Source organism: Globicephala melas, chromosome 15, assembly GCF_963455315.2.
Source record: "Globicephala melas chromosome 15, mGloMel1.2, whole genome shotgun sequence".
NCBI lineage: Eukaryota > Metazoa > Chordata > Mammalia > Artiodactyla > Delphinidae > Globicephala > Globicephala melas.
Genome location: NC_083328.1, coordinates 40,641,817 through 40,656,452, shown reverse-complemented (window position 1 = coordinate 40,656,452; position 14,636 = coordinate 40,641,817). Strand labels below are relative to the sequence as shown.

At 42.1% G+C, this 14,636-nt stretch overlaps 1 protein-coding gene across 1 annotated transcript in view; it reads right to left on the bottom strand.

Moving 5' to 3' along the window:
- Positions 1-14,636, bottom strand: part of CFAP61 (cilia and flagella associated protein 61) — a 256,224-nt gene that overhangs the window by 209,752 nt on the left and 31,836 nt on the right. Inside the window, exon 8 of the mRNA XM_060285108.1 lies at positions 4,048-4,207. Within this exon, the coding sequence (XP_060141091.1) occupies positions 4,048-4,207 (160 nt within the window). The remainder of the gene's footprint in view (positions 1-4,047; positions 4,208-14,636) is intronic.

Genomic DNA, 14,636 nt, shown 5'->3' with positions numbered 1-14,636 from the left:
ACATACTTCTCATTCTCAAGGTCAAGGAGAACTTCCGGACTATACATGTGCAGAAAGCCTCCTTGGAAGTCAAAAGGGGAGTGATATCAACCTACGCATAGGCCTCCCCACTAGAATCCATCTTGACTAAGAGATGCGCATGCACACATGGGAGGACCCTGAGATAAACCAAATATGGACTCAGAACCAGGCAAAGCAAGATGATTGGCCAAAGGAAACCCAGAAGAAATGCCCCACGTAAGTGACTTAAACTACCACCCTCTCTCTCAGTCTGCCCGTGTGTCTATTCACACGTACTCTCTTTCCTCCTAATAAACACTTTTTTTTTTACTACTTTCCATCTTTGTGGGAATTCATTTCTGCAAAGCCAAAGGGGCAGGGTCTTGTCACTGGATATTGGTCTAGTGGCTAGGATTCAGAGCTCTCACTGCTGTGGCCCAACCTTGATTCCCGGTCAGGGAATCAAAATCCTGCTTCAAGCCGCTGCAGGCCGAGGCCACCCGAGATCACTTTGACTTTGTTCACATTGGTTCCAGTTTAGTCCCAAGGTTTAGTAGATAAAAACCCAAATTTACAAGTGTGTGTAATAGTTTGTATATGGCGAATAGGTGACTAAAAAAATGGGATCACTTAAAAATTATTCAAGTAAAATGCAAAATGAATGTGTATGGTTACACTTTTTAGATCCAATGGAAACTTCTGATACGGCTGAAATGATGAGATAGCAAGCCAATCACAATGTATGCAGTAGCTAAAGAAGGGGGACCACTGTGTGAGCTCAGGAATGTCGAGCCGTGACATTGTTATTCTGCTTGGAAGGGTGGAGGTTCATGTGAAATAGCAAGTCTCACGGCTGGTGGGAAAAGAGCAGACCTTGAGTTCAGGATTTGAGAACAAGAGTTTATTTGGGAAGTGACTCCAGGAAGCACAGTAGGGTGGTGAGGAAGACAGAATGGGAAAGGAAGGCAGCTAACAAAACACCTGTCATCACACGGATCACCAGCTGGAGGTGATCCTGGAGGAACGTTGAGAAACAGCAAAAAACTCGTGTCTCAGAGCTATCCCACCCTAGGGGTGAGGGAGCTGGGGTATTTATACCCCGACTCCTGTCAGTTGTGTGTAAATAAATGTTTTCACAGCTGGTGGGAAAAGACTAGACCAGCAGTGTCTTGGGGTGTGTTCTCTCAGAGGCACAGTCTGAGTCAAGGATTCAAGCACAACTGTTTACTTGGGAGTTGGTGGAGAAAGTAGCAGTAGGGGTGCAGGGACAAGAAATAGGGAAGCAGAGGTTGCTCCTGGGGTGTCAATGTCCTGGCACTTCCAGCCTGCCTCTGGAGCAGGGCAGAGTGGCCTCACATGGTTCTGGCAAATCCCACAGACACAGAGGTGGAGATTCCAGAAGTTGGAAGTTTTCAAAGCACTCACGTGCACGCGCATACACATAGACGTCACCTAGAACTCCTAAAAGTGATAACTCATTAAATAACTCATTGAAGTGAAAAAATTGATCATGTATTTGTGTAGTAGGCCCACCATTGGAGTTTTCAATCACAGCCACCCTAGATAAGAAGTCACCTTGCCAAGCTGAAGCCTCAGTTGGGTTCTGGGTCAGCCCCTGTTGAGCTGTAACACCTTTTGGGAATGTGGGCAGGTGTCACCTTTCCTAGCTCTCCTACATCAAGTTATGAGGATAAAATGAGATGATATATACAGAAATCCTTTGAAAAGTAAAAAGCATAAACAAAATTGAAGGCATAGGGCATAATGGTGTGTGCCCAATGAAACAAGCATTTTAGTTCATATTTTAGAGAAATTATATTTCCTTTAACTTGAGACTTTCATCAGAAAAAGAAAATGGACAGATCATAGGACATTTCAGATTTTCTCTGGAGTCTCATTCTTTGCTGCTGTTGATGGGAAGATCGCAGCAAAATGTGCTGATGACTCTTTTCTTAGATATAATGAGCTGCTGACGATTTGTGAATCCATTCCTGAGTTATTCGGAAGTCTACAATAGTGCTCCCTAGTGACAACTTCGTAATCACCTTTGCATCAGTGAAAATAAAGCTGGATTTTCAGAAATAAACAAGGCACACAAAATAACAAGAGAAGTTTTCCTATCTCCTTTACTTACCATCCTGTTCTAGATCAACTAATTTTAAGTAAAAATATTAAAGGTGGTAGAGAGAAGTAAGACTTCTTTCAGCTTCCATATCTCTGGGGCTTTTTGCTAGACAGAGGTACTAGATAGATTATGTGTGTTTTGAAGTCCAGGGTTCAGCCGAAATTTTGAATTTTGTTCCTGCCCATAAAGTTCCTAAGATGGGAACTTCCCAGTCATTCTATGTAACCTCAGAGCCACTCAGAAACATACTGGAAAGGACTATATCTTTTCAATTTATTTTTAATAATGACAACAGTCACGGGGGGAGGAAAAACGACTTCAATTTTTTCAAAACTTACTCTGTGTTTGGCACACAGACCTAAGGACATCATGTAGATTCTAACGTTTAATCTTCCCAACAACTCTTTGGGTTCGATACTATTTTTATCTCCATCTTAGACATGAGAAAACTGAGCCATAAAACTTATTTAATGGTGCCTTCAAGAAGAATTTATATTGTGTTGATACATTCGAAAGTGACAGTGATAACTTTTTGTTCAGGACTGTCTCATGCTGAAAAGTCCTTCAGAACTCTCCTGTGTCTCTGCTGAGAAGCAAGGGCTAGCCAGCCTTCACCATTAGACAATAAAGACCTCAAAAGCTCTCTTTCGGGAAGAGCACCGTCATCAGTACAAAAGGGAATCACCTCTCCAGCTTCAGCTCTGCAAGCTCTTTGTAACGACTGTGAACATTCAGACGAGCTCCCTGCACTTGGTTTCCCATCCAGAGGATAAGATCTGCCAAACCCACACCTGCCGTTGTTTAGATCAACAAGTCTCCTGCTTGTCAATCATGTCCCCAACACGCTCCTCTTCCTGTTTTTTGAACAGTCTTGGTAGAATCTCTCAGACACAAGAAAGCAGAGCAATTCAAAATGCCCCGATTTTAACCTGGGAAGACTCAACTAGGTGAAAGGCCAATCACAAAGTGATAATAATGACTGCTCAAGATGATGGTCCATGCTGACTGAGTGCTAACTTTGCCCGAGACACTGAATAAAGCCCTGGACGTGAGTGATCTCGGCGAGACCCCATGTGGGAGGTATTACTACTATTCCTATTTTACAAATGAGGAAACCCACATTTGGAGAACTGAATTTACATGCTCTCCTTGCATCTGCCTGATTTAAGGACCAAAACACTTAACCTCAAAGATACTCATGGATGCAGGAAGACCTCATTAAAATACCAAAATTTGAGATGACCTAGTTTCACTTGGTGAAAACCCTAATACAGACATTATTTTAGAATCAGTGCAAGTATTGACTACTTGCAATAGACCTGTATTACATAATAATTTGTTGAAGACATAAACACAGAAGCTCTAACTGCTGGGATTAAAACTTAAAGGCGTATATGAAAAAGAAAATATATGTATATATATACACATATATGTATAACTGAATATATATGTATATGTATAACTGAATCACTTTGCTGTACAACTGAAACTAACACAACATTGTAAATCAGCTATATATTTCAATTTTTTTTAAATTTAGAAAAGAAAAAACTTAATATAATTTCTCGAGTTCTTGACTTGAAAAATTCCCTCATCATATTCAGGGTTTGTGTTGCGCGTGTGTGTCTGAGTAAACTCCTGAAATGCTATCAGTTATTTCCCCACAGCTTACCTCTAACAATGAACATCCTGAAGGTAGATGTTCTGAATTCAGGAAACCTTCAGTGGCAAGGCCGCAGTGCACCCTTGACTCCCTGTGCTCACAGATACATGCACAAGGATGAGATGGACCAGGAACTACTCCTCAGAGGGACTGGAGACAGAGCTATAGTAGGTGCCACCTAGTTCCGGCACTTAGCCAGGAGCACAGCACAGCATGTAAAGCTTGAATTCCTGACACGCTCCTTTGACGGCGACTGTACCTGAACTTCCTTGAACGCTTAGCTCTTGGGGTGGCTCCAGGACGTCATCGGGATGCGGGGTACAGAGTCCGTGGAAGGGCCCCAAGTCAAAGCACTCATGCAGGAGCTGCATGTTCACTCTCGAGCACACGCTCATGAACCCGACGGCTACACCTTCCACCTGAAACGTCCAAAACATCTCATGACCGTCTGACCTCAGGTGAATGCTCATCACGAAACTCCCAGGAGCCCCAGCCCATGGGCACCTGGAGATGTCTGAGGGAGGGAGCAGCCCTAGTGTCCAAAGCAATGCACGGCATACAGGACAGGCTCGAAAAACGATGCCGTGGACGACCACTGTGGGCACTCCCAGAGGTGGGTATATAACTTAGGGAGGCCACCAGGATGTTCTTTAGGGAAAACTCTTTGGAACTTTGCCCAGACAACGCCCCTGCCTGCCCCCATATCCCTTTATTGCCCCACTGCAAGCCCAGCCCTCCCATCCACTCTCCTCCCCTCCACAATGCGGTTCTCAGGAAGACTGGCCATTGTTCCAGTGGCCATCTGGTTGATCCTCGGTTCAGAGAAAGTTCATGGTCTTTCACTCCTCATCAGGTAGGAATGCTTCGATCTTCTTAAACTCATTTATTTTTTTGATTGGATGGTCTCACGGGGAGGAGACGTGAGGAAGGAGGTTTGGTGGGAAGCTTTGAGTGAAATAAACTCATTGCACCTGTTCACCAGATGTGTCTGACCTACAACTGCATCACCTCCCAGCACCCTACCTGATTCTGAACCTCTTGCAATGGCCCTCATCATTTTAGGCCTTTGATGAGGAATACATAAGTGGGAAGATGAGGGTGACAGTGTGACATAATATTCAGTCTTCATCCCTCACTCCTGTCACAAAGCTCCTAAAACACCTGTAATTTCCTGAGAGGAGCATCTTTTGTTTTTCATAATTAAGTCCCTTTCAATCACACCTGAGTTTACACTAAAGAGGTGACTTTCGGAGCATGGGAGCTAGTTACCAGAGGAATCAACCTTGTGATTAGAAGGTTGGAACTTTCAGCCCCGTCCCCTCGACCTCTGGGAAGGGGAAGGGGGCTGGAGATTGAGTTCAACCACCAGTGGCCAATGATTTAATCAGTTGTTAATGGAACCACCAGAGAAACCCCTAAACGATGGGGTTCAGGATCTTCCGGGCTGGTGAACACACTGAGGTGCTGGGCAGCGGTGAGCCCAGAGAGGGCATGGAAGCTCCCCGCCCCCTCCTCCCCACCTCCCCCCACGCACTTCTTCCATTTGGGCTGTTCCTGAATTGTATCCTTTACAACGAATCGATGATGGCAAGTAAAGTGTTCTCCTAAGTTCTGGGAGCCCTTTCCAGCAGATTGTCACACCCGAGGAGGGGGTCATGGGAAACCCTGATTTATAGTCGGTCAGTTCAAAGTACAGGTGACAACCTGGGTCTTGTAACTGGCATCTGACAGGGGCAGGGGACAGTCTTGTGGGCCTGAGTCCTTAAACTGTAGGGCCTGTGCTAAGTCTGGGCAGTGTCAGAAGTGAATCAAACTGCAGGACACCCAGCTGGTGTCTAGGAAGCTGGAGAGTTGGCTGGTATGGGGAAATGCAACACATTTGGGGTCATAAGTATTGCGAGTAGAGGAAACAACTTATCTTTCTGTGAGTAACTAGCTGAGCTGAGCCTATTACTGGTACTGAAATATTATAAATTAACAACGAATTTTAATTCTATCAAATTTTAATACCACATTGAGAGATGACTGTGATTGAAATTCTCTATTATGTTCCATCGGTAATTCTGTATTTCATTCTTCTCTGCAAGGAAAGCATTTAGAATTTTAAAAGAGGCGAGAGAGAATGCAGAGTTCTTACGTTAACTAATCTTATTTGGTGGTAATTATTTTGCGATATGTACATAAATCAAAATGTTAGGTTGGACACCTTAAACTTATACAATGTTATGTGTCAATTATATCTTAATAAAACTGGAAAAAAAGGAAAATAAATAAATTTCACATAAATAATTCATTTGATCATTATGTGGGTTTTAAGCAAATTCTGGTGACTGATTTGACTCTGACAGCTCTTATAAGAAACCAGCATTTACTGGGCAGGTGCGATCCCACCAGAATTCACACTTTATTTCTCGAGACAGCCATTCCATCCAAGAAGGAGAACGCAACAGGACTTCCCTAGTGGTGCAGTGGTTAAAAATTCGCCTGCCAATGCAGGGGATATGGGTTCAATCCCTGGTCTGGGAAGATCCCACATGCCACAAAGCAACTAAGCCCATGTGCCACAACTACTGAGCCTGCGCTCTAGAGCCCACGAGCAACAACTACTGAGCCTGTGCTCCACAACTACTGAAGCCTGCGCACCTAGAGCCTGTGCTCTGCAACAAGAGAAGCCACCGCAATGAGAAGCCCGTGCACCACAACAAAGAGTAGCCCCCGCTCATCGCAACTAGAGAAAGCCCACGTGCAGCAACGAAGACCCAACACAGCCAAAAATAAATAATAAATTTTAAAAAACCCTCAACAATCACCAGCATTCCCTGTTCCTAAGAAGGCAGCATCATTCCATAAATGCCCAGTCAGAGAAAATGGTTAATACTTGAACTTCCTAAAGTAGAGAAAGAAGCTACAACACTCCTTTAAACAACAGAGAAAAAAATGAGGTATTTAACTGTTTGTTCTCAAATGTTCTCTTCTGGTTTAAAACCACTTGTTCTCAAAGATGTGTTTGAAAAGTAAAGACTCCCTGTACTTTCTCCCAAATACTGGAATACAAAAAGACTTTTTAAAAAATTGATTTTTTCCATGCATATTCTTTTCTTTACACGCTCCCCAAAATACTAGCTGTAAAAGGCTGGATTTACACAGCTGTTTTATAAAGCCATCAACACTTTAATAAAAGTCCAAAATACACGTTTTAATTTTTTTCCCAAATAACAAGTGATCGTTTGTCTTGTTTGCGCGTTTGAACAAAGGCTGTGTAGCCACAGTTGTCTGGCTTCTCTGTAATTTTAGGCCCAAGACTCAGCAGACGCTGATTAACCAATCCCTCTACCATATGTGCAGAGAGAGCCGGCCAGCCTCCCTCTCGGCAGGGAAAATTGGCATCCATCTTTGGTTCACATGGAGATGTCCTTCTCATCTAGAGCCACGCTGGCGCGATGCAACTTCCATGGCCTGAAATACCTTTTGCTGGCTTCATGGCGAGCTGCATGTGCATGATAAGAATGCATTATTTATAAGACCGCTGTTAGTAATGAGCTATTATACTAATGGCTCGTCATGTTTGGAATTTGATTCAAATGGCATGGATCACACATTCTGATGAAAATGAGAAAAACACGTTTCACTATTAGGAACAAAGATTTCACGTTCTCCAATTCTGCAACCTGTTATATTCCCATCTTTCATCTCGGGACTGTGACAATTCACAAAAGTTAAGAATGATCGACTCAACAGAGCGAGGACGTATTGTGGAAGTGTCTGCTTTTTCCTTTGGGTTTCTTTGGGATGACTGTTCCGATTTGAGAAACACTGTTCTTAAATATGAATTTGTAGGAGTATTCAAATGCATCTTTGTGTGTGTGTGTGTGTGTGTGTGTGTGTTTTCTGGAAAAATAAATTGATTTGATGGACTTTTTTTTCTTGTACAGTGAAAAGGCACTGATTGCTGGCTGCTGTCTGTCTTCCAGGTAACCAATACTTTCCACCACAAAGGTGCCTTTAATTATCTCACATTGGAGAGCAAACTGGGAGTTTGTTGTCGTCCTTGGTTTTCCCTTAGGATCCATATGATGAGGCATAAGGCTCAGGTCGCTATAAACCACGTGTGCAGTGGCCACACCTTCACAAGCAGGACCATTCATAGGCCCGTATGCACTGCATCGTTCATGCTTCCATCTAAAAAGCCCTACGTCACCTGCCCCTTCTGGGTGCCCTCATCGTGACCACTTCCAGCTCTGATACTTCCTGCCTGATGTCAAAGGCATGGCTGCGCTGGCAGGCTCTGCCCCAGTGCCTCCTCGGACCACTACTGCCCACGCCACAGATGCTGCCAAGGCAGACGCTCTGCCCATCTGTCTCTAGGAGCTGCCCTTGGCCTCCAACCGCCCTGCCCTGAAATCGCAGTTTGGAGTAAACACCAGATGTCAAGGTCAGCCAGGATAAAGTTATGAAAAGCAACTTGCAGCAAAGTGATGACTCAGAACTCCTCCAAAGTTGCGATTAAGACAAAGAAAGTGTTCGCAGTTAAAAACCTTTAGTTGAGGGCCCCCCAACGGTGCAGACATGGCTCTCAGGGCATTCACATCCATGGCCTGTGACTGCCATGGACGGGTTTGGGAAGGGACAGGCTTGGTGTACTATGTCCCGTTATCTCTGGTCACCTAAAAGTATAGTGTGCTGGTTAATGCCTAATCAGCATTGTAGGGGAAAGCTTAATTGTAACACTTGCCAATTTCTGTGGTGTAAATATTCCCGTTGCAGCCCATTGTAAGCTCTTGGTGTGATGTCACTGAGTAGAGAATTGGGAGAAGATGCACAGTAGCTGTAGTTACAGTATTTCCACTCTGCAGAGACCACAGATATAAATGACCCCAAGAGGACAAATAAAACAATTAAAAAGTAATGAATTTTGAGGATTTATTAATTTTGTTTTTAGTATAATTTACTACACTGTTAGTTGATATAACTTAATTTTTGACAATGGCCGTGTTTAACAAGCAGCTTGCCAGTTCCTAAAGATTTAGCAACTGGCTCTCGTGAGCCAAGGTGAGCGAGCTCCAGCACACTGCTGCCAAAAGGCAGGTCTGAGGAAGCCCAGGTCGTTGGGAGGAGGGTCCTGGCAGGTAGGTGGTAGGGTGGTGACTGCACTGATCTTGAACCCAAAAAGGCTTAAGACACCTGCGGGTGTCTTAAGGGCTTGGTGAAGACCAGAGTTTCACTCCCAGATCCTAGGCTGGTTTACTCACTGTTGACAGGTCCTGTTCCTGCCCTTCCATTTAAGGTTGAGGCCCGTGGTCACATCTCCATGGGGCATGCCTCTCAGAGATCAGGCTGGACTCCGTTTGTGTCTTTGGAGACACCAAAGGATCCCTGCGGGGTTGGGACTGCAATTTTCAGCCTACAACTTTCCTCTGATATTTACACACGCTGAAAGTTTGTAACACATGACAAGAGAGGGAAGGAACTGAGGGAAGAGGTCACTGCAGCTGCTCTTCACAAGAACTAACTCAAGAGATTTGGGTTCAAACTCGCACCTTGAAACCAAAGAATTAAAAGCCTTCTCCAGAGTGAGGTCGGCATCATGGTGGTAAAAGACATCCCTTGTTTTTGTCCCCTGCTCAACAGCAAATATTCGGCATCCATCCATGAACAAAAGTGCCTTTGAAGGAGCCGTGGGATCCAGCACCATCCACCAAGGGGCCTGGGAGGAGTCTTGCCCACCTTTGCATCAGGAAATAGGCAGACAGACCTCGGTCACAGCTGTGGACCCTGCAGAGGCCGCTGAACTAGCTCTAGCCTCTCTCAGCCTCAGTCCAGGAGCCCCTGAGAACAGTGACTTAGACGATCACTCATGGATGAGAGAGCCTTTGATGAAGTTCAGATTTCCCGAGGAGAAGTTTCAGCTCCATTGGAGCAAAAAAATACCAGTTTGGATGCCCTGGAGTGGGTAAGACAAACAGTCTGCCTTTCCCCACAACACCCATCCTCCAAGGCAGCACAGCTTAGGGCCAAGAATTATCCCCCTAATTTATCCCGTGGCAGGTAAGAGGGAGACTGTGTAAGTGAGCACCTGGCTTCCCTAGCGATGCAGAATGCTGCCAGAGGGGCTCATTTCTCTCTTGCCAGATCCAGAGTACTAAATTGGGAGCTCACGACTGGGGGGTGGAAGGGGTCTGGGACAGCAGCAGGTAGGACCCCCAGAGGACATTACCAGGCCTCATGGATTCTATCAAGAAGCCCACCCACAAGCTACTGGGAATATTTCACCCATGGATCCTGCCAGCCTGCCCACGAGCACCCCCAGTGCTCCACATGCCTTACGCACACACCAGCCCACCTTGTGGCAGCTCCCTGTGTGTACTCCTAATGGTGCCATGAGCAGACTTTGGCAGATGGCTAAGGAGCATATGGAGAAAGTCAGCCCAATCTGTGGGCCAGGAAGAGACCACAAATTTGAGCTGCAGTGCCACCTTTGGGAATACAGAAGCACTCGACCTGGTGCTTTGCAGGGTCCAGAGAAGACATAGAAGCTTAAGAATTCTGCCACAAGAGAGAGCAAGAAGCATGGAGCAGGCATACCCATAGACGGTCTGAGGAAGCCTCAGAGTCGCCAGCAGAGCTGAGAGAAGTTATTTCTCCTCCAAAGACCAGAGGAGGTGACTGCGATTCAAATGTGAAGACAGCAATGCAAAACTCAATGACCATGAAAAATCAAGGAAGTATGACACCACCAAAGGGTCACAATAATCTTCTGGTAACTGAACCCAAAGACAAGAGTAAATGGTAAATCTCCAATTTACCAGATAAAGAATTCAAAATAGCTGTGTTAAGGAGACTCAGTGAGCTACAAGAAAACAAAGACAATTCAACAAAATCAGGAAAACAACACACAAACAAAATGAGAAGTTGAACAAAGAGAGCGAAACCATAAAAAGAACCAACCAGAAATTCTGGAGCTGAAGAATCAACAAATGACATGAAAATGCAACAGAGAGCATCAACAGCAGACTTGATCAATCAGAAGAAAGAATCAATGAGACTGAATATGGGAACTTTAAACGTATCAAGTCAGAGGAGAACATAGTAAAAAGAATGAAAAGGGTCATAGGATGGTATCCTATGATTTATAGGATACCATCCAAAGGACCAATTTGTGAATCACCAGAGTTCCAAACTGAGAAGAGAGGGAGAAGGGGGCAGAGAGTTTATTTAAAGAGATAATGGCCAAGAACATCCCAAATCTGGGGAGAGATATAGATATCCAAGTTCATGAAGCTCATTGGTCACCACATAAAATCAACTTAATGAGATCCTCTCTCAGCTCAGTGCTTTGTGACCACATAGAGGGGTGGGATAGGGAGGGTGGGAGGGAGGGAGACGCAAGAGGGAAGAGATATGGGGACATATGTATATGTATAACTGATTCACTTTGTTATAAAGCAGAAACTAACACACCGTTGTAAAGCAATTATACTCCAATAAAGATGTTAAAAAAAGAGATCCTCTCAAAGACACATTATAATAAAACTCAAAAATCAAAGACAAGAGGAGAATCTTAAAAGCAGTGGGAGAAAAACATCTTGGGACTTACAAGGTAACCCCCCATAACACCGTCAGCAGATTTCTCAGCAGAAACCTTACAGGCCAGGAGTTAGCAGGATGACATATTCAAAGCGCTGAGAGAAAAAAACTGCTAACCAAGAATACTTTACTCAGCAAAGCTGTCCCTCAGAAATTAAGGAGAAAGACTTTCCGAGACAGACAAAAGCTGAGGAAATTCATCACGACTAGACCTGCCCCCCAAGAAATGCTTAAAGGAGTTCTTCAAGATGAAATGAAAGGATGCTAATTAATAACATGAAAATATAGAAAAATATACAACACAATAGTAAAGGTAAGTATACAGTCAAGTTCAGGATATCCTAAAACTTTAATATGCTGAAGCATTAACCATGTAACTCTAATGTAGGTATTAAAGGACAAGAATTTTAATATTTTAATAACTATAGCTACAATAATTTAGTAATGAATATGTAATATAAAAAGAGATAAATTGTGACATTAAAAACATAACAGGGGAAGTAAAAGGGTAAAATTTTTGTGTGCAATTGAAATTAAGTCTTTAGTGTAAAACAGACTGTTATATCCGTAAGATGTTTTATGTAAGCCTCAATGGTAACCACACAGCAAACATCTACAGTAGATTCACAAAAGATAAAGAAAAAGGAATCAAAGCATCTCGTTACAGAAAATCATCAATTCATAAAGGAAGGCAGCAAGAAAGGAATAAAGGAACAAGGGTACTACACAACAGCCAGAACACAATAAGGTGGCATTAGTAAGTCCTTCCTTACCTATAATTACTCTAAATGTAAATGAATTTTATTCTCCAATCAAAATATACAGAGTGGCTAGATGGATAAAAAGCAAGACCCAACAATACACTGCCTACAAGAGACTCACTTCAGCTTTAAGGACACATATAGGTTCGAAGTGAAGAGATGGAAAAAATATTCCACGCAAGTGGAAACAGAAAGAGAACAGGGGTAGCTATGCTTATACCAGACAAAACCGACTAAGCCAAAAACACTAACAAGAGACAAAGAAGGTTATTATATAATGATAAAGGAGTCAACTCATCAAGAAGATATAACAATCATAAATATATATACAGTCAACATTGGAGCGCCTAAATATATTAAGCAAATACTAACAGGTATAAAGGGAGAAATAGACAACAGTACAATAATAGCAGGGGACTTCAACACCTTACTTGCAACAATGGATAGACCATCCAGAGGGAAAATGAACAAGAAAATGTTAGACGTGGTTCATACTTTAGATAAAATCAACCTAACAGACGTGTACAGAACATCCCATTCAAGAGCAGCAGAGTACAAATGCTTCTCAAGAACACATGGAACATTTTCCATGATACATCATATGACAGATCACAAAATGAGTCTTAGCAAATTTAAGAAGATTTAAATCATACCAAGTATTTTTCCCAACTACAGTGGTATTAAACTAGAAATCAATAACAGGAGGAAAGCTGGAAAATTCACAGTATGTGGAAATTTTAAAATACACTCCTGAAAGACCAAGAGGTCAAAAAAGAAACAAAAGGGAATCAAAAAATATCTTGAAACAAGCAAAAATGGAAATACAATAAACCAATTTGGGGATGCTGCAAAAGCAGTTCTAAGAGGTAAGTTTATAGTGGTAAATGCCTACATTGAGAAAAAAGAAAGATCTCAATAAACAACCTAACTGTATGCCTCAAAGATCTAGAAAAAGAAGAACAAATTAAGCCCAAAGTTAGCAGAAGGAAGAAAATAACAAAGATCAGAGCAGAAATAAATGAAATAGAGACCAGAAAAATAATAGAAAAACTAAGAGCTGTTTTTTTAAAAGGTAAACAAAATTGATAACCTGTTAGCTAGACTAAGAAAAAGAGAGAAGACTGAAATAAAATCAGAAAGGAAAGAGTAGACATTACAACTGATGCCATAAATACAAAGGGTAAAAGATTACTAAGAAAAATTATATACCCAAAAATTGGATAACCTAGAAGAAACAGATAAATTCCTAGAAATAGACAAGCTACCTAGACCGAATTATGAAGAAATAGAAAATATTGACAGACAAATAACAAGTAAAGAGATTGAATCAGTAATCAAAAACTTCCCAATAAAGAAAAGCCCAGGATCAGAGGGTTTCACTGGTGAATTCTAGCGAACATTTAAGGAAGAATTAATGCCAATCCTTCTTGAACTCCTCCAGAAAATTAAGGAGGAGGGATCATTCCTATCTCATTTTATAAGGCAAGCATTACCCTGATATCAAAGCCAAATAAGAACATTACAAGAAAAGAAAACTACAGATAACTATTCCTGATAAATACAGATGCAAAAATTCTCAACAAAATATTGATAGTAGCAAACTGAATTCAACAGCACATTAAAAGGATCATTCACCATGATCAAGCAGTACTTATCCCTGGGATGCAAGGAGGTTCGATACATGCAAATCAATAAATGTGATACACCACATTAATAGAGTGAAAGATTAGAATCATATGATCATCTCAATAGATGTAGAAAAAGCATTTGACAAAATATAACACCCTTTCATGACTAAAATGCTCAACAAATTGGGTATAGAAGAAACATACTTCAACATAACAAAGGCCAATAATAACAAGCCCACAGTTATCATCATACTCAATGGTTCAAGATTGAAAGCTTTTCCTCCAATCAGGAACAAGATGAGGGTGCTCACTCTCGCCATTCCTCTTCACCAAAGTACTAGAATCCTAGCCAGAGAAATCAGGCAAGGAAAAGAAATAAACTGCATCCAAATCGGAAAGGAACATGCAAAATTGTCTTTGTTTGTAGATGATATGATCTTACATACAGAAAATCCTAGAGACTCTACCTAAACACTGTTAAAACTAATCAACAAATTCAGTAAGGTTGTAGGACGCAAAATCAACACACAGAAATCAGTTGCACTTCTATACACTAGAAATACAATCTCTGAAAAAGAAATACCGAAAACAGTCCCATTCACAATAGCATCAAAAACAATAAAATACCTAGGAATAAATTTAACTAAGGAGGTGAAAGATCTGTACACTGAAAACTACAAGACTCTGATGAAAGAAAATGAAGAAGACAGAAATAGAAAAATACCTGTGACCCTGTGTTCATGGACCAGAAGAATTATATGCTGTCAAAATGTCCATACTGCTCAAAGCCATCCATAGATTCAATTAATCCCTATCAAAATTCCAAAGGCATTTTCATGGAAACAGAAAAAAAAAAATCATAAAATTTGTATGGA